This window comes from Poecilia formosa, unplaced genomic scaffold (genome assembly GCF_000485575.1).
Source record: "Poecilia formosa unplaced genomic scaffold, Poecilia_formosa-5.1.2 Scaffold132, whole genome shotgun sequence".
NCBI lineage: Eukaryota > Metazoa > Chordata > Actinopteri > Cyprinodontiformes > Poeciliidae > Poecilia > Poecilia formosa.
Window position 1 is genome coordinate 26,843 of NW_006800071.1, and position 20,919 is coordinate 47,761.

The 20,919-nt window shown below is 36.4% G+C and overlaps 2 protein-coding genes across 6 annotated transcripts in view; one reads left to right on the top strand and one right to left on the bottom strand.

Moving 5' to 3' along the window:
• g3bp2a (G3BP stress granule assembly factor 2a) overlaps window positions 1-12,536 on the bottom strand; it is a 16,517-nt gene extending 3,981 nt beyond the window's left edge. The window contains exons 1-12 of one of the 4 annotated variants that reach the window (XM_007561949.2): window positions 12,345-12,534; window positions 9,765-9,883; window positions 9,599-9,680; window positions 9,196-9,369; window positions 8,147-8,237; window positions 7,922-8,027; window positions 5,042-5,222; window positions 3,377-3,478; window positions 2,317-2,419; window positions 2,177-2,236; window positions 1,568-1,696; window positions 1,366-1,484 (exon numbers count right to left, since the gene is read on the bottom strand). In XM_007561949.2, coding sequence (XP_007562011.1) covers window positions 1,366-1,484; window positions 1,568-1,696; window positions 2,177-2,236; window positions 2,317-2,419; window positions 3,377-3,478; window positions 5,042-5,222; window positions 7,922-8,027; window positions 8,147-8,237; window positions 9,196-9,369; window positions 9,599-9,680; window positions 9,765-9,859 — 1,242 coding nt within the window. In that variant the 5' untranslated portion in view covers window positions 9,860-9,883; window positions 12,345-12,534. Of the gene's footprint in view, window positions 1-1,356; window positions 1,485-1,567; window positions 1,697-2,176; window positions 2,237-2,316; window positions 2,420-3,376; window positions 3,479-5,041; window positions 5,223-7,921; window positions 8,028-8,146; window positions 8,238-9,195; window positions 9,370-9,598; window positions 9,681-9,764; window positions 9,884-12,344 lie in introns of all 4 variants that reach the window. The other 3 variants (XM_007561948.2, XM_007561951.2, XM_007561952.2) reach the window with 3 other exon arrangements.
• A 3,092-nt stretch (window positions 12,537-15,628) lies between these two features.
• The window catches only part of pkd2 (polycystic kidney disease 2), a 13,694-nt gene continuing 8,403 nt past the window's right edge, over window positions 15,629-20,919 (top strand). The window contains exons 1-5 of one of the 2 annotated variants that reach the window (XM_007561954.2): window positions 15,629-16,691; window positions 18,106-18,219; window positions 19,078-19,211; window positions 19,999-20,246; window positions 20,354-20,578. In XM_007561954.2, coding sequence (XP_007562016.1) covers window positions 16,286-16,691; window positions 18,106-18,219; window positions 19,078-19,211; window positions 19,999-20,246; window positions 20,354-20,578 — 1,127 coding nt within the window. In that variant the 5' untranslated portion in view covers window positions 15,629-16,285. The remainder of the gene's footprint in view (window positions 16,692-18,105; window positions 18,220-19,077; window positions 19,212-19,998; window positions 20,247-20,353; window positions 20,579-20,919) is intronic. The other variant, XM_007561953.2, reaches the window with a different exon arrangement.

The window sequence follows — 20,919 nt, forward strand, 5'->3', positions numbered from 1 at the left end:
TTCATAAGTTATTTCATTTTGTTTTTCCATTTTATTTTATATATTTGAAATATCTTCCAGTTTTAAAGGTTCATTAGAATTTAAAGTTTATTCATCTTTGAGAATGCATTTTTGCTATATGAGAGTATTAATGAGAATAAGCCAAACCTTGTAAATCTGGATATTAACAACGGCTCAGAGTTATAAATATGAAAATGTGACATTATTACAATATGAACAAGGATTTGTAATAGAAACCCACTCTTGGTTCCGACTCCACATCCAAACAGAAGTTAGAGTCAAAGCTCCACAAAAGGCTGTTTATATATTATTTGTGTTTTCTTTTTAACTTCCTTTGTCTTGTTATGATCAGGTGACAATACCATCAGCTCCCCTTCTGAAAAGACTTTAAAATGGATCCATAGACGGAGGCGTCCATCATTACTTCTGTAAACTGTGTGCTGCTGTGCGACGTCGACGTTCTTCTGTGTATTCGGGTCGCTTTGAGGTCGTAAGATGTTCACACAGAAGTCCAGTTCAGGTTTCATTTAATTAGAAGTATTAACGAAGAAAAAAAAAAATCACAATAGAGCATCAACACCTGCTGTGTGAACCTGGTCTAAGGAACCAATCCTTCAGGCTTCAGTCTGAAGTTTTGAGAACCACAAAATGTTTTCTAGAAATTTAAACCTGCTTCACTGTTAAAGTTGACTGAGTTAGTGGGAGAACTGGACAAAAACGATGCAAACCGACATTGATTTTACTTGGCAACAGTGTTTATAACAGCTTTATGCTGCTTTGTGACGTTTTTTAAGGGTGCACCAAATTTATCTGCTCCAATTTCCTTCATTCTGGGAGATTGGTGGTCAGCCAATACTGACATGTGAAGCCGATCTTCTCTAACTCAGCAAAGGCCTAAAAATTTTCTGCTCCTCAGTGAGAGTCTGACTGATGGACCGGCCCACTGGGTCATATCTGCACATTTGGAGTTAACTATAATCATCCCACTGTTGCCAACTCAGCATCTTTCTTGCCATGTTTAGCAACATTTCTAACTAACAAAGTGGTATCTGCCAAAATCAGTATTGGCAGTTCGGGCTTTTTAAAGATCAGTAATTGGTAATCTGCCAGAAAATCAGTGCACCCCTAGTTTTCTTCTTCTCTTGAACTGATTTTGGGGACAGCTGTTGCACTGAAAAATGAAATAAAAAGTGTGGAAACAACAAAGTTCACAAATGATTCAAGCACAACATTCAGTATGAAAGCAATGAATAATCTACGCAAAAACACTAACGGGTAATGATATGAAGGGCTCAACTTCTTAAATATGTCACCACACCACCACCAAATGAAAGTGGGTAATGAAATGATACATGCCCCTTCTACCTTGGCCCCCAGGATTCTCTGCACGGGATCAGAGTCGTCGAAGACCACAAATCCAAAGTTGGGCAGCTTTCCACCGACACCCTTGGTGTTGATTCGCAGCTCCACCACGTTGCCGTACGCTATGACAAGACGGAGCAAAACGTTTCAGTCGGGAGTGCCGGATGAGCGCTACAGAAACTGAGGAGGATAAAAATAAACGTACTCATGAAGAACTCTTTGAGCTCAGCCTCGTCGATGTCGTGCGGGAGGTTGCCGACAAAAAGCTGATGGCTGTCAGGGTACCGCACAATCCGTCTGCCGTCCATGTCTCCAGATTCAACATCTCTTCCACCTGCAACTCAGCAAATCATCCTCGTCACAAATTAATCCTCTTTTTACACTGCAAACACAAAGTCTTACCAAGTATTTTTGACTAGGTTCTAGTGAAAATATCTTAATACACCTGAAGACAAAACTAACTTACAAGTAACTTTTCAGCAAGAAATTAAAGCTAATTTTAAGTATTAAGTGTAATTTCTTGGTATTAATTTTAAGTAGTACTAGTTCCACTGGCAGATTATTTCACTTATAACAAGGCATTTTTCCCATGTTATAAGTGAAACAATCTGCCTGTGGTACTTTTTCATCAACATTAAGGAATTATTGACTTAAACCAAGCTCAAATTTCTTAATGAAAAATTAGTTCATCTTATTTCAAGTTTTCTACGGGATTTGTATTAGAAACTAGAGAAAAATATGTTCGACTTTGTTTTTTTGCAGTGTAAATGTTGTGAAGTCAGATAAGAGCAGAGCAAGCAGCAGATTTCTGTACCTTTGTTGACAAAACTTAGGTGTGGTTTCCCCGTTTGTGACTCTGAAGATGGAACACCGTCTGATGGTGACAGAGACGTGCAGATAGTAAGAAGAAGAAATAAAGAGGAAGAGAAAGGAAGTGGGTAGAGGGGTCATTACCGGGTCGGGGACCTCGCTGGGTGAAGGTCGGTCTGTCACGGGTCCGCTGGTCTCTGGGGCGGAGAGGAGTTGCCTGCGTCTCCTGCTTGGCTTCAACCCGGGCCTGAACAAACATGACGTTAAAATAAGTAAGCATGACATCTACCAACTTTCACTTAAAGATAAAGATCAGGTTATGCTTGGGGATTTTAACTCTACAGAGAGATTTCCTCGATTTTTATCTCCACATCTGTGTGATTGACTCAACTAAAATGGTTCCTTTGTAGGATCTAAAAGGATGTAATAAGTTCATTTTCAACCCTTCCATACACAAGACAGATAAAAAAAATGCCTAAATTTTATTCATTTAACATTTTTTTTTTCAAAAGACATTAATTTATTTTGTGATAAACATGACATCAAATTCACCAAATTAAAAAAAACCCTGAACACCACCACATGATAATGATCTCCACTGTGAGACGAGTACCACCAGTTGGCTGGACCTCTGCTGAATTAGGTCAGTCACTTAAAAGGGGGTGAATATTTATACGATCACTAATTTTATGCTAAATATTTATAATTATAATTACTATGTGGAAAATCAGTACTCTTTGACCTGAAAGACATTTTTTGTAAATTTATTTGATCAAAAACGCCAAATTGTGTTGATCATGATTAAGTTGCACAAACATCCAAGGCGGTAAATACTTTTAAATAGCCACTATCAAATTGAAAAGAAAACCAGAAAACAGTCTTTTGTCACTAGATTGCTGAATCTATAATTGATCCTACTTTCAGCAAGGATTGTTTTTAAATTAACTAAGACGACCAGGTTAAGCTATTTAAACATACAAAGCCTTTAGTAACAATCTAAATTATTTACTTTAATCTTCAGCTCTATAAAAACCAAATCCAGGAGACAATCATAATTTCTGATCAAATGATAAATGCTCGGTTGACATGAACCTGGCTCCACACTCCCCCACCCATTTATACAAAAACAGAAAAAACAAAACGAAACAGAAAATAGCAAATCTAGTTTCACAGTGATTAACACCACTCTGGACCAGATGTTTACCTGTGAGCTTGTAGCTTTAACAACATGTGGAGAAAGTCCAGAGGAGGTGACTGTGCCAGAAGGAGGCAGGTTTTTACTGGTCACCGAAGCCCAGGAGAAAGGCTGCAATGAATGCAATGACGCATCGTTAAGGCTGCACCAACCATGCGCCATAACACAACTTCAACTGCTGGACCTTTCAGCTCAGCTGTTACATCGTCCGTATAAATTCACCACATTATAATTAAACCAGTGGTTTAAAACTCCACTTTTCAAGGGCCGGTGTCCTGCAACTGTTAGACGTTTCTCTGTTTCAGCACACCTGGCTGTAATATTATCTCATTAGCAGAGCTGTATAGCACTGAACTGCGTGCTGCTAAGGCAGTCACCATTTAATTCAAGTGTGCAGGATCCTGGCCCTCGAGGAATGTAGTTTAACCCCTGAATTAGACTAATGAAAAAACAGGGATGTTTCCTCGATGCTTTCTTGCAAACGAAAAGTCCTTCTTCTCAGCTGCAAGTAATTATTTTAGTAATCAATCAACTGGATTTAAAAAAAGAAAAGAAAAAAAAGGGATATTCTACAAGTTTTTCCATTTAGCCACTTAAGCCTTTTCAATACTAGATTAGAAATACATTAACAGATGAAAAAATAAATTACATTTCTTTTTTTAAAATAAGAAAATAAACATTTTATTGTCTAAAATCCAACAATATTCCTTATTGAATCTGAACTGGGTGATGTTAAGCTATTCCACCTTAAGGGTTTTGGTTAAAACATGTTTATAGGCAAAGGTGTTTTTATCTTAAAGGGGCAGTGTTATCGGTTATAGTGCCATTTTGTAGCACAGTCAAGTAACTATGTCACCTTCAGTTGTTATAAAAATGCTGTATGTATCAAATACGTCATAGAAGAAACATGACCTCACAATTTCAAGCCTTGAAATCGGGTTTCTGTCTCTTTAAAAACTCCTGCTCTTTCTGAAACTCCACATTCCCCCATTTTTTTTCAAACCAGGGTTTCACTGGGAAGTACCTCCTATTATAATGAGCTCAGCAGATGCATAGATCCACCAGGTGTTTGCTAATTGCTGCTGGCTAGTCTGAAGGAGCTGAGTGGGTGAGATTGTTCTGGGAGGCGGAAGCTTGTTAACTTGTAATCTGCAGCTCAGAGGAGGAGCTATGCCTCAAAGGCGGAGCTAAGTCCACCCAGGTGTTTTGCACAGCTGAAAACACCACCCAGGTGTTTTCCATCAAAAACATGGAGATTGAAGGATTTCTCCAACATGCATGAAAGAATCAAGGCAACACTTCAAGTATGTTTTTGATGAAGGACTAGCATTATAGCATGATGTAAAGCTAAACAAACAAACAAAAAAAATCTATTTTACATAATATTACCTCTTTAAATTCAAAATGTGTATATTTTTTGTGGCTTTGGCTTAATTACTGCTCTTAATAGGGTTTTGTTTTCCCCACCAGATGACCTACTGTTGGCCTGTATTCTCCAGTTAACAATTAGTTAACCATTTCAATAATTGATTCATCACGATTAAACCTTTCAGACCTACATACAACTGATTAATTAGATTTTTTTCTTAATATTTGCTTAGGAAGACATAACATTTACAGTAAATCCCAGTAAATTCTGATGTGGTGTGGGCTGAATGAGGCAAATCAACCAACTTTGGCGGGCTCCTGGGCGTTCGGTGGAGACTCCACTGGTGCCGGTGAAGGCGCCTTCTCCTCCATTTCCTCCATCGCCTTTTCTTCTACCTCAGGTTTAACCTCCTCGACCTTTGGCTCCTGCTCAGGTTCTGGTTCCGGTTCTGGGGCTGGCTCCTCCATGGGCTCCTCCACACCATTACTGCAGGGAGCAATTCAGAAAATGGTCAAATAAAGGAAATAGTCAAAAAATATATTTTAAAACTAAAAATCACAAGTCCCCCCAAGAAATATCACAAACTGACTCTTGTAACTCATATCATCTAATTATCTTCAAACAGTCATTGTGGATGTAGGTCTGTCACAAAAGTTTTGACAAAAACTTGAAATTACTGCAATAAACCATGCCATTGTCATTTTGAGACAATTTTCAACCAATATAATGATAATGTAATAAAGCAAGTCCATTCTCCCAAAGATCAATAAAACCATAATTTCTAAAGGAATACCCAACATTAAAACTGGAAGACATATTAAATATCTAAAAGAACAAAAATCAAAAACAATACATAAAATAAAAACAACTCCAAACAACTGAAATAAATAAAATAAATTATGAAATCTCTTTAAAAATTGCCCTTCAGAAATGACCATTGATGGGGAATAAGAGCCTTGCCGTTATGATGGAGAGAAGAGATGGATTGAACTTCCTCTTCCTCTCTCTGCATCCACAAAGCCTCTTTTTAAACTCTGGTCAATCATTTTGAGTTTCAGGCATTTCTTTAACTTTCGAGACGCTAATCAGCTGCTCACCACTTTGTTGCCCCCTTTAACGCATCACCAGCAACTGTCCAAACTTCAGAAGGTAAACGCATGGCATTCAAAACGAAAGGGAATAATTGTCCAAACATGCAACGCCTCAACTGAAGGAACAAATCAGAGCTGCTCCAACATCCTGCCACCATTAGTGCCGTAATTAAAGAATTGAATTCCAGCTGAAACTGAGACTCATCCGCACAGGCAATATTTTTCCAACCTGTTTTTGTTTAATTTTTATGAGCTTGTGTGAAATGTGGCCTCAGCTTCCTGTTCCAATCTCTCAGCAATGGCAGCCAGACTGGTTTTATAGCCGGTTTGAACCTTCCCCTCAGACATTAGTAAGACGTTTTTAATACATACATCTTTGTGGTGCTTTTATACAGAGTCCCTTGTGGGACAAAGGTGAATTTTTCTTGAGTTATCTTGCAAAGGTTTTGCGTTTCCTTGTGATAGATTTGGCATTCTCTCGTAATAATGCACCTGACGGCTCATATAAGGTTTTGTAAGGATTTTCTGTGTATGTTAATATCTTGAACAAGCACTAATACATACATTTTCAATCAGTTTTTTGCACCAAAGAGTTAAGAATGTATAAACACATTTCCACTGAGGCTCTTAAAAGATATTTGCAATTTCAAGTTAACATTTGTTATCACTGTGACTGTGTACAAAATAGACCAGGGTATATTTGTTAATTTACTGTGAGGAAACGCAACAGAAAAAAAATTCCCGCATGGCCCCTGGGTGCTTTTATTCTGAAAAATCAGCCCATCTGGCACCACTAACAACTATGCCACATTGAAAGCCATCTGATTGGCTAATTGAGATGTGTCCTATAAACTGGCCAGTGAGTTTAATTACAAATATTCACCATTTATTCTCATATAAACACATGAAAACTACATTTGAACCATATCCAATCATATTTATTACCACATATTCTCGTAGAATGATTATTTACCCGATACCAAATTAAAATTTCTGCTGTAATGTTCTTGCATAAATTTAAACCTAGCTATGCCATAATAAAGCCTAGCTGGTATTCATCAGGCTGGTAAACTAGTTTTCTATGCAAATGATTAGCCTCTCAGGGAAAAGCTAATGCTGCACATTTCCTTTCTCTTTCAACGACACATTAACTAATTGAGTCATACCAGCCAGATTTGTTAAAAAATGTTCCCCTTATTGACTGGAGACTTGCAACTGATAGCTGTGGAAAGAGTTTCAAGATCCATCCTGTTGCATTAAGTGTTCATTTATTTAAAACTCTGTCAAGCTGTGCTTTCGCAATGTTTGTCCTGAATGGCACCAAATCTAAAACCCCCCTGCCCTCCCAAAAAATAGCAGCAACGATACCAATATTAAGGATATTATGAATAAACAGGAGCAGCAAAAGCAAATGAGGTGGATTAGCAGTAATTTACTACAACAGACGCCGTCATCAAGGACATGTTACTGTGGAAGATCGTCTCCGCTGCCCAGAAAATTAGCCATTAGCACCATGAGACTGTCAAACAGCAACAGTCTACAGTCAGAGGCCTCGATAGGTGTGTTGTGACACTGACTGCTACTGGAAGTCCTTCGTACCCACAGCATATTGTTAAAAATACTTGGATAATATGAATTACTACAGCATTTACTTTCCCTTTTGGATAAATTTTGACTTGAAATAATCAATAGTTATAACTGAGTCGAAGACACAAACGCATACAAGGCTTCCTTAAACCATCCAATAAGTATTATCGATAAGCATTATCAATTGATTTCGGCTGTATCGAAATTATAATTTAGATTGAACTAGATGTGAATTCATTTTAGATTCTATATAAATTTGAATACTTTGTCATTGTAGGAACTTGAAATTATACTTAAACTGGTGTTACATATTTAAACTGAATTATAAAATGCAATAGAAAAGAATAAATATTTGTTAACCAGAAAACAAAGGAAAAAACTCCATCTTTTTCCACTCTGACTCTCATAATGACTTTAAGACTTGTTCCTGTAGCTAATTGAATAAATAATGATAGAGTGGGTTTTGAAAACAACTTTAGTTGCTCAGATTTAAGGTATTTTTCTTACGCAACAGGATGAGCTTCATAGTAAGTGGTGCTGTTGGGACTTTCCTGAAGCGGCTCAGGGGACGCCTGCCTCTCCTCCGGCTCCTCCTCAACCTCCTCCTCTGATTCTGGATGGTTCGAAGAAAAACAATCAATGGCCAGATGTTTTAATTTATTCACTTCTATAAACATTGTATGGATGTAAATTAATTTTCCATTATGTAATAATTATTCAAAACAACCTTACCTTCATCAAGCTCAGCCTCAGAGTCTCCAAACACTTCGTCCTCATAGCAGAAGATGTCGTTGTGGACATAGAACTTGTTCGCCACTGAACCCTAGCGACAGAAAGTATTTTTCGTAAAGGTTCGTGTTTTGTTTGGTTAAGCAAGCGATCTCAGGAAATAATCTCGTGAGCTTGACTTTACTGAACACAGAGTAATAATAAAAAAAACAAGTTATATACAAAGAAAATAAATTTAAAACAAATGCAAACAAAAGAGGAACAATAGTAAGGTGTATTGACATGTTGAAGTGAGAGGGTAAGAAGTATGAACTTATTTTTACACTCATATCTTTAGCATCATCCAATAAACTATTATTCACATCAACTTGGTTTTAACATTCTTAGTATTTTCTACGTCCTTACCTACAACTGGTGCATTCATATTTGCATGCCATTATAAGCAGGCATAATTTTTAACATTTTAAAATATTTCTAAATCAATACATAATACTACAATAATAATTGACCATTTCAATAGTTACAATAACATTGATAAAAGCAGTAATAATTAATTATTTCTCATATTGATATGCAGTGAGTGTCATCTTAAATGACATTTTAAACTCTTTTTGGACATTGATTGATTGCCTGATATACAAAATCTATTTCTTGTGGTTCTGAATTTTGAACTTTTAAATTCACATTTTCCCTTAAATAATAAACACTTTCCTTTTTGGCTTTCAGCAAGAAAACTGATATTTCACTATGTCAGAAAATATTAACAGTTTAGATGTTATGAACAGGGCATTTGTATGATCCAAATAACCACACTTATCAATTACTATTATCGCAATGTTATTAATGATTGTAGTCAAGCTCTTTATTGATGCCCAATAACTCAAATAAGGTAAAAGTAGGGAACAAACCAGGACATGTTTGGCTTTATTTTATATCTAATTTGAGGTTTCCATGTTATTTCATCATCAGTAATCAATATACAAGTAATCTATAATCACTCTTTCAACTCAGCCTTGAACATGTAAATTGTCCTGTATGATTGAGGCACTCACCTCTGGAGCCAGTACGAATGTTTGCATGAATTTCCTCATCGGTTGGCCGTTGTTTGACAATTCTCCGAGCACCTGCACCACTACTCCATCACTCAGCGTGGCGTGAGCGTCAACATGCCTGATTTTTGTGTGGCATTCACTGAACTGCAATGACATGACCTTCTTGTGGATTTCCTAAAACCGCATAGAGAGAAAAAAAAAGTTGAGACAAAATGGCTACAAAAAACATCATCATTCAATGTCAGAGAATGCTGAGAATTTTCTGTTCACATCAATTCATCTAATAGTAATAAGTTTTTTTTAGCATAGTGTTCATTATTCAAATGTAGAATAGTATTTCCCAAAGCCAAATCTCAATGCATCAAGCACTTTAAAAATAAAATCACTGGACTGTGGTTCTTACCGCTTGCCCATACACAGCCTCTGCCAGCTTCCCACTTGGATCAATTCCTCCATGAACGTATGAAGAGTTCCTCCCATAAAACCTAATGACAAAACAGTTAAGAGTATACACAACACTTATGGAGCTGATGTCCAGAAAAACTCCCACATTACATTGATGTAATTACCTGTGCAGAAAATCGGGTGCCTTGTTCAAAAGTGTGTAATACTGCCTCACAAACTCCCGCCCTACAAGCAGGGGACTTGGCTTCTCCATCACCATTTCTTTGGTAAACAATATTAAGTGCTGAAACAGGAAAAAGAAGCAAAATGTTATTGTTATTCATTGAAAAAGATTCATTACAGTAGACTTTGTGACATTCTGGTCTGAAAAACTTGGATCTGATAATTCAGACTCTTAATGTTTTAAAAACAATTTAAGTTGCAGCTAGATGCTAGACAGAGGGGCTGGGTTTTTATTAGTGGTTCTGGGACACCAATAAAAAGTTTCTCAATGCAGGAAATGGCTCCACAATATTCGATTTTTCATTCATTAAGCATTTACTCTGGACAAAAATGTTATATGTGGCTGGTTAGAGAACCTGGTCTAGATTCTAAAGTTCAGAGTCGTAGAAACATTGATGTTGGAAAAGAACGAGGAAAACATGGGTTTATCTCAACCTGTATAGTCATCACAATACCGATTATGGCAACATTAAGTGTTCATAATATTATGCAGAACATGTAATCTTAAAAAAATAAATAAATCACTCATCAGTCCGGAACATTTTAACCAATACCAAGATAAAGAATTAATTCACTATTGGATACAAGGGGACAAACCAGCAGTAAAATGTGAGAAAAATGGTAACTTGAAACAAAAGAGTGAAGTAACCCAGAGCAGCTGGAAAAACCCAAAACTTGTTGATTTTAATCCAGGTCTAATTATAATTGAACTTTCAGGTGAATTAATCTACATCAAGTAAACCATCAACAAGGGTGCGCTTGCCCATCTAGCAAAAGGAAGTACAGAATCAGGTATTCCAGATGTGTCCTATTTATAAGGAAAATGTTTTTTTGTCCGGTTCTGTTTTCATTTTTTAAACCAGGTTTTACCTGTAATACTACATACAGGCAACAACATCTGATCCAATTTAAATAAAAATAGCTATTAAGCATGCATCATTTACAGTTTCATACTATAACATTAAAAAAATTACATGTTAACCGTCAACTTATAGCATTTAATGAAAAACATTGACCTTCAAAATAAATCACTCATACATTTTGCTAGCTATAACTTAATGGCAGGTCAATTGACAACATCTGATAAGAGTTGTTGGAACTACAGTTTAAATGAACATGCAATACAGAATAATAAATCTGAGTCAATCTACATCATTAAAGAGTTCTCAGTTCTGTCTGGGATAACAGGAAAACATTTTTCCAGCCAGTAAATGATCACATCAGGTGTTTTCTTCCAACAAAAACACTTTCACTTTTTCCTCCGTTTGTCTCTGACCTAATTTACCAAACAGGTAGTGAAATCTAAGAATGAAATGAACGTTTAATTCTGTTATTTCAAACACGTTTGCATGCCTTGTTTCCCAGTATTAATGGCTTTGAAAGAAAAGCTGACCCCTTTAAATATTTATTTTTGATACATCTTAAAAGCTATGTAGCAAGATTCTAAAGTTGTATATGTCATTTGTAGATTATTTAATTTAGGGCTTACAGGTCACAATTTTTGAGAGACAGGTAAAATTATAACTCAGACTTTAAATCAAACCTGCATTACCATAACTGGAGGCTTACTGAATAAAAAGATGAGAAAAATCAAAGAGAACATAATTTAAACAACATCCAAACTGAACGGTCACGTATAATTCTTCACAGTGGCTAACATGTTAGCCATCATTGAACTGCGCCATCAGATTCATGCTAGAAGACAAAGAGGGGAAACCGGCTGTAGACGAAAAGAGGAAGCGACCTGTGCAGTCGTTCATGTTCTTAAGTAGGTACAACGATCTGTACTATAATTAAAACATCGCTTTTAAAGCTGCGTCACACACCTGAGCAGCATTTTTGTGCATAAATAAATGGCCTGGTGCTTGAGGCCTTTCATGTATTCGCCTGACAACACTTTGGCACATCTCGCACATTTGTCGCATGTTCACAGACGACATGACGTGACAGATTCACGTCTTTCACGAGAGTCCTCAGGTAGGAGAGATTTCAGGTTAAGAGTGCCAACACTCCGTGGTAACCCTACATCATCCAGATAGCATACAAGGACACTGTTAGTGCTAATAAATCGGCCTTTTCACTGTCGAAACAACAGCAACTCTGAGGTTGCTACTAGGCAAGCTAACACTGGCGCTCGCCAACTTGTGGCGTCGTCGCATTTCCTCCAGCGGTGGGTATTTTTTATAGTTCAAGGAAGGGTTTCATTACACATTAAAGGGTCGCAAAATAACACTGAAAATCGACATCAATTATGTGCTTTTTACACGAAACGCCACAATGGAACAAGTTGTACGCTATCTTGCTTGAAGACAACAAAGGAAGGCAGACTGACAAAGCTACTCAAAATGCCCATATAAATACATAATTATGCGTTTCATATAAACAGTAACACATTGACTTTTAAACTTCGAACGATAACTGTTAGAAATCGAGCAGTTGTGATTTGGACTAGACAATGCAGCTAACATTAAGCTAGTTAACACGGCTAGCTCGCCGGTCGTCCAGTAGCAGTGCTAACTTACCTTTTGAGGGACCTATCTATGCAGACAGAAGTAAATGTAATAAATAAGTACAAGTAACCGGATGCAAACTGCTCTGAAATACAAAGTATCCCAGGCGAAATATTCAATATTTCCCACACTGCTCTCTGAGTGCCAGTGTGGTCCCTACTGAACCAGAGATTGCAGATTTTTAAAGTGATACGTTCCGTTTATTTTTTTACCCCTGCAATCTGGACCTGGGAACCCCGGTGCACTGATTCAGCCAATGGGCTGCTTACACTAGGCGACATAAAATGTGACGTTAAACGATTAGCCCCGTAGCCCTGCCCATGAAAACCTTTCTCCAGGAACGGGTTCTCTCTTTCCTGATAAAGGACATAGAATAGAATAGAATAGAATAGAATAGAATAGAATAGAATAGAATAGAATAGAATAGAATAATGTCCCTCCATGTGGAAGTTCAGGTGTACCAGCAGTAAAGTGACAGAGAAGTCGAAGCATGAATATGTACATAAAGAAAAAAAAAAAAAGATCTAAACAGAAAGTAAGAATAGCAGACTGTACAGCAAGGGTGAATTGACAGTAGCTATAATAAGGAAACAAATACTTTGCAGTTATTAAAAATATCTTACTCTGATTCAAATAAATGGGCATCTGAGTAGGATAATCGGAAAACTTACAAAATGTGCTTCTATAATTGTGGATCAAAAGAATAGTAAAATATTAGCAAAAAATTGACAACCTGTGCAAACAACAGTTTGCTAAAAGCAGTGATGATTATAGAATCTAACAGCTTCTGGGAGGAAGTACTAGGCCTGTCACAATAATAAATTTTATTGGATGAAAAATAGTCCCAGTCATTATTGAGAATAAACGATAACATTGTTGTGTTGAGACCATTTTCAAGTGATATATTGATAATGGCAAAACAATGCAAGTTTGCCTTCTAAAAGACCAATAAACTTTAATTTTGTATGGAACACTTAACACTAGAACTGGAAGATAAATAAGTATCATTCTTAACCAAACTAAAGGACAACATCTACCTGCAAAGTGTTTTATTTTATGAGCAAATTCTTAATATTGTGTATGAAAGTATTTTATTTTATGGTTGGAGAGTGAAAGAAAAATGTGCACTTTGGTGGATAGTAAAGTTTTATCCTATCCCATCCTATCTTAATAGTAGCATAACAGATGAACATTATTGTGATGATGTGCTGAGGGCAGAGTATCAGAAAGAGTAAAAGCTTCTTGAAGATACAACTTTCTTTTTTATATAAAAACTGAAGGTAATGTAGTAAATTGATTGTGCTATAAAATGGCAAAATATGTGCTAAACATATATTAGCTATTGCAGTTCTAGTAAAGTTATCTGTAACATTGTTTTATTTGTATTTTGATATATAGAATTCCTCCAACACATAAAATAAATATTAAATTGAGTTGCCGCTTTTTGACATGTTACTATACCTCTTTGCTTTTTTGCTCTCCAGTCAGTAAAGGGAAAGTGTAAGCTATTTTCTGTCAGTTGACCATCAGTGAGCAGCAATAGGAGCGAGAAAGATGGTGGCGTGTTATTCACTCAGTCTGCAAACTGGATTTAAACAGGAGTACGGATAGATAAGTAGTTTAACCAAAGAATGTCTGAGATCAAAGGTAGTTATTTGTAATGACCCAATCAAAGTTCCAATCTTAACCTAATAATCTAATGAAGATGTTTTAGTGAGCTATAGAAAAGTCAGAAGATCATGTGAAGAAAACCAAACTCACAGATTCAGAGCTAAAAGAAGAGGAGTAAACAACTTACAGCAAAAAATGGTTGACTCCAGAAAAAGTGCAGCCAAACTAATTTCTTTGAAGAACTCAGCAACCACCTTCTAGTTTATCGGCGAGAAGAAACCAGGCAGACAGACATAAAAACAAGAATTAGGTTATACTGAAACATATATTAGCTATTAAAAACAAACTGGAGCTACGAAGAAACAGAAATACCTGGAAGGATGACTAATCAGCAGAACCTGTTTCAAGAAAGAACTGAGAACATCTGCATATCTAGTGCAGGTGAACTTTTAAAACTATACAAATAAACAGACGTAAGGAGCAAGAAATGAAGTTTACAGAAATTTATAAACAATGAACAAAAACAAAATTCACAGACAATAAAAATAGCCCTTACATTAGATTAGATTAGGATTTAGAAATTTTGTTAGATTTGCAGCCAAACCTTTACCAGTGGATTTAATGACAATAACATATATGCTTCTTGATCATTTTTCTAGCCTCATAAACTTCGTGATGAATATTTAGCATAAAAAAATCACTAGCATCAAGTCTACATGTTTTTTCACACTTTGTTTAAACCAGGAAACACAGTTGTAGAGCATAAAAATGTCATAAATAAGTATATTTTAATCCAATGTAAAACTGACATTCAGTTCAATTCAAAAATATTTTATTTATCCCAAAGAGTATCTAAATGTTGTAACTCATATCACCCAAGTATCTTCAAAGAGATGTTTAGGATGGTGATGCTGTGAGTAGGAAGGATCTCCAGTAGCAGTCAGTGTTGCAATGAATCTTAAGAGGCCTCTGACTGAAGACTGTTGCTGCATGATGGTCTCATGAGTGTCATGATTAGAAAGCCAAGCAGAGAGATGATGGAGTTAGATGGAAGAGATGGTTTGAACTTCATCCTTTTCTGTCTCCTCTTATATGAACCCCCCTTTTTAACTCTTATGGGGTTTGGGGTCTAGGTATTATTTGAGCTTTCAACTGCCCCCCAGTTGTAAAAAGCAAAAACAGACCTCCTTGCCATGGTTATCCATCCTAACAACTATCTGAAAAGTACAAAAAAGTAGTAGCAAAGACCCATCAAGATGCACATCATCCAAAAGCAGAAGTAACAATTGTTCAAACATGTAATGCCTTTAGCCCAAAAAGAAAGCTGAACAAAAGTCAATGAAAAGAACAAATTAGAACAGAAACAGTCTTCAGTCAGAGGCCTCTGTAGATTTGTTGCAACACTGACTGCTACTGGAGGTCTTTCCTATCAGCATCACTACCCACAATGACTCTTTGAGGATATATCAATGAAATGAGTTTTGATATTGAATTTTTAAAGTATTTCTGACATGAACTGAATTTCAATTGACAGTTTGAACACCACTGCTTTAACGTTATCATTGAAATGAGCCTGTTACCAGGGCAACATCTAACCAAAACAGATGTTAAAGATGTATTTTTTAACCAAATTTCAAAGTAGTTTTAAACTTATACAAGAAAATCCGGAAGAATGTAAATGCATTTGATTTTTATTCCTTTTTTTTTAACAGTATTTTGGCCCGCAAGATCCAAAAAACAGCTCAACGTTCATAGACGGGATAAATAATCATACAATACTGTAGTTATTACTTCCAGATGTTTTAAACGGATAACATATTAAAAAAGGCTTTTCCGCTGAGAGTTTTTCCATCCTCCTCTGCGACGCCATGACTTAATGTGAAATCTGAGTCCAGGACGAAGGAGAGGAGGAAAAAAAGACGATAAATTTTGGGGGAACGGTCCAAGAACAAGATGGCTGTTCCGGGACAAGAAAAACATCTTCGCTTTTTCACTTAAATATGACTTTTTAATTATTGGGATCAGTTTCGCGGTTCTATTTAACTACTTTATCCACTTTTTGGGAACTATTTTAAACCAAATATGTTGTTTCTCTGAGACTGGGTTGAAGAAAGTTTTCAAACGGTTCTTACTGGACCAGCAGCGATGTAAAGTCTTTATTGTAAAATACTTTACTTAAACTCGTCTAATAATCAGTATATTTTATAGCTAAATTACTTAATTTTATGTCAAATACTCCTAATTTATCAGTCCTTGTAGTTTTAGATTTTTATCCTCGTTTTGGGGGATAACCGTTCACTTCCCGATGGTCGGAACCGTTCGGAGCAGCTAACCGGTCCACCATGAGTTCGTCTCGAGTCAGACCCCAGAGCCAGTCCGGCAGGACGGCCCAAGGACCGGACTCCAGCGAGGGCATAGAAATGGAGAACATCCAGCACCAAGACCTGGGTCTCGGAGGGATGATAGGCACCCCGTCTCCACCGTCCAGGCAAGCCTGGAGCCGCGACAACCCTGTGTTCGAGCCGGAGGAAGAGATCATGGAGGCGGACTGGCCTCAAGCGAGTCCCGGGAGAAGGTCGGTGTCCACGGCCTCCAGCGGCAGCAGCAGCAGCTACAACCGCGGGGGCAGCAGCGCCCAGATGCCCCGAGGAGGACTCTACCCGACCCCGACCCCCACCATAAACGCTCGGCAGCAGGACAGACGTGAGCACCGCAGCTGTTTGAAGCAGATTCTGCAGAAAATCAGAAGTAAGTCATGATGAACTTTTAAAAAAAGGAACATTTTCTGCAGCTTAAAAAATGTTTAAGCTGTTGAAAATGAGATTTAAAGTTTCTAAAGATCTTCTTATTTTAACATTCATACTGCAGTTTAAAACATCGGAAATGCCAACTGTTATCTCTGTAAGTGTTTTTTATGATGCAACCAGAGGCTCCATTGTTATTTGCCATTGCATTTTCTTATATATTCTTTTTTAATTTAACCAACAAGTTATTTCTAACTAGAAAGGAGGCAGGCATGTCTGAAAATATAACAGATGAATGTAAAAGTAGCATACATTTTATTATATTGTAATAAAACTGGCTTGTAAAGAATATTTACACCATTCCAAGTATTTAATTGAAATTTCTTTGTTGGTGTTACAGCAAATAAATATCTTTTAGTTGCTTTTTGTATGCTTCCTCTGGTATTTTGACAGTTCAATTCAATTCATTTTATTTATATAGCATTAAATCACAACAATTGTCATCTCAAGGCACATTACAAAAATATTTCAAGTCTTTTAAGTTGGAATATTAAAATTCAATTCAGTTCAAAATTAGTTTCTTTTTCCCAAAGGGAAATTAAATGTTGGCATAACTTATTTCATCCAAGTATCTGGATGGTGATGCTGTTGGTAGGAAGAATCTCCAGTAGCAGTCAGTGTTGCAGTGAATCCAGAAGCCTCTCACTGAAGACTGTTGCTGTATGACAGTCCAATTACCTTCGCAACATGCTAACAGCTCAATATCCAGGAAGCAGAGACAATATGTCAAGTGTCCTAGATGACAACATTAATTGTTAGCAAGCACTGCTAATCCACCTCATTCAGTTAGTTTTAATTAGAGTGTCTTTGCTAGTTTTTATTAGTTAGTATATTGAGTTATTGTTGAACAACCAACTGACTGGTGTTTTATATCAACGTTTGCATTGCCTTTTTTTTTTGGCCGACAGTGACGTAAACGGCTTGTGTGAGGAGAAAAAAACGAGAAAAAAAAAATCACATCACTTCACAAGGCTACTAAATAGTAAACAAAAACGAAGGATATTGCATCTTTAATTTCAGTATGTTTTAGTTACTTTTCGGAGTGCGTCATATAGCTCCAGTTAAATAGTTATTTCCCATTTATTGCGTATTTTATTTATTTCAGTTAACGAAAATGCTTTCTCAGTTTCAGTTGGTTTTTTTATTAGTCTTTGTCAACTATAATAGACAAAATTTTTATTTTACCAAGGTGCCAATAGTGATTTACTCAAGGTGTGTTGAGAGTAAAGTGCTAAATCTGTGGTGTAATAATCACATTTTTGGAAACCTGAAGCTTTACAATAATATGTTAAAGCACAACATATTACATATTATTCTGTGTTATGTGGTGATGTACGTTTTAATCGCCTCCTCTGCAGTTCTGTGGGGAACTGAGCTGATGGAGGACAGCGACAGCAGCAGAGAACGCTACCTCAGAAACGTCTTGAGGGAAATGCTCACATATGTCGGCTTCCTCATCACTGTTTGCGTTTGTAAGTAGACAACACAAAACCTTTCAAATTTCAAACTTTGCTGCAGAGATTCCTCTCTTAGGCTTCTTAAAACCATCCTCTGCCCTTGAAGCTGAAAACCCCCCAACAGTTTTCCAGCTGTTACTCTAATGAGTTTGGCAGGAATTTATCCAGTTTCCAACATTTTTCAGGAGGATTCAATTTCAACAACAGTGGAAAAACCAAAGTACTTAGTTATTAGACGGGGAAAAATAACTTTGGTGAATAATGTGTGACTAAAAAGCTAATGCTAAAGTTCCTTTTTTTCATTTTACTGCAGCGAAAAAGTCTCACTCTGTGGTTTTGGGTGGATCAGGAAATGATTTTGTGGCAGACCTGGACCATTTAGTTTCCTCCGACTGAACGCTGCTGTCAGACTTGCACTGCATCAAAGCTTAGATTCTAGATTTTACTCAGTTTGAAACCAGAACTTTACATACAGCAAATAAAGAGACACAAGCACCATTTTTTCTCCCTGTCTGAAGTTAATTCAGACCAAGCTTGTAGCTAAATTAGGATTACCAAAATTATTTCTATTTACTAAATGCAGCAAAAATGAAAGAGGGAGTATATTTTAGATTTATTAATTGACGTCTTCAGAATCAGAAGTTTACATTTCTTTAGTATTTGCCTTTGCATGATATGACATTTGTTCAATATTGCCACATAATTTTCTTCCCTGATGTTTTTCATGTTTTGTTTTTGTTCTGTCTGAAAACATAAAAACCTAAAACTGGAAGAAAATGTCCTTTGTTTTGATTCCAGGTGTGTGAAGCTAATGTGATTAATAACATGCTAACTTGTGCCATCACTACTGTTTTTCTGGATCGGGCTCTGCAGTGACGTATGGGATGGTGAACTCCAACATGTACTATTACACCAAAGTTATGTCTCAGCTGTTCCTGGACACGCCGCTGTCTCCTGGGGACCAAACTACGTTTAGGAGCCTCTCCACCATGAAGGACTTCTGGAAGGTTTTTTTAATCATTTATTTAATTTCATTCCTTTTTATCTTTATTCTTTAGTAATGCAATAAATAAATGTTTCTCCATACTTTTAAATGTATGTTCAGTAATGTTTTTTTTTAATTAAAGTCATCTTTTTAATTTATTTTATTTTTAGAGTTTTAATTTTTTTCTACTCTTTATAATTAAATAAATGTTTTTTCAAGTTTTAAAAACGATACTTTAATTTTTTATCTTGTCATTTTCTATTTTATTTTAATTTTTATATGTTTTTAATTTTCTATAATTAAATAAATGAATATTTTTACATTATGTTTTAAATTGTGTTTTATCTTTTTATTTTATCTTTTTAAAATAAATTTTATATATATATATTTTTAAATGTATTATTTTTTTAACTTAAATAATCACATATTTTTCCATATTTGAATTTTTATTATGTTGTTTTAATTATTTTAGAGTTTTTACATATTTTTTAATTTATTCTTCTAATTAAATAAATAAATAAATGAAAATGGTACTTTTTAATTAAATCATTTTCTATTTTTTATGTTTTCATCTTATTTTGAATTTTATGTTTACAGATATTTTTGTTTATTTGTTATAATTTAATTAATTTTTTTCTCATTTCTATTTTAAATGTAATTTAATTTAATTGTCTTTATATTTTACATTTCATTTTTATTGTTTTATTGTTGTTTAATAAAAAAGTAAACGTTTTTCCACCAAGTTTTACATCTAAACTTCCCTTTCTGACACGCTGTGCATTAAAAACCGGGTTATTTTGCCCGTCCAGTTCACACAGGGGCCGTTCCTCGGTGGGATGTACTGGGACGTTTGGTACAACAACAGCCTGCCAGAGAATCAGAGCTTCATCTTCTATGAGAACCTCCTCCTCGGCGTCCCCCGGCTCCGGCAGGTCAAGGTTCGCAATGAGTCCTGCTCTGTCCACGAGGACCTGAGGGATGAGGTTCAGGACTGCTACAACATATACACCCCCAGCAACGAGGACACCGCCCCCTTTGGTCCAAACAATGGAACAGCGTTAGTTAATGCAAAATACTGCACTAAAATTAAAAATCTGTGTAAATTTAGACTTTTGAATGCATGACTGTGTCCTAAATGTTTTTTTTTTTCTGGATGTGTGGCAGGTGGGTGTACACCACAGAGAGTGAGATGAATAGCAGCAGTTACTGGGGGCAGGTGTCTAAGTATGGAGGTGGAGGCTACTACCAGGACTTGTCTCGAACAAAAGAGGAGTCAGCCAACCGTCTGCAGTTCCTGAAAGACCACCTGTGGCTGGACAGAGGCACCAGAGCAGTCTTCCTTGACTTCTCAGTCTACAATGGAAATATAAATCTTTTCTGCATTGCCAGGTAACAGTCATCAGTCTGAACTAGAGATACACAGAGAGAAAGCTGATCAGAATCGCCCAAATTTCAGCTTGAGAGTGCTGCAGACAGGTGATCTGTCAGTTAGACATGCAAAGATATAATCCTTTTTCCAATCAATAATAAACCTCATGTAGTATTCGGAATACAGAATATTTAGTGAACTTTGATCCAGAACTGCACAGCATTCTGGGAGATGTAGGCAGAGAAATGAATAAAGCAAGCTAAGCAAAGTTGGTGGCATCACCTAACTCACTCATTCTTTGGTTACCTAGTGACTCACTCATTCTTTGGTTACCTAGTGACTCACTCATTCTTTGGTTACC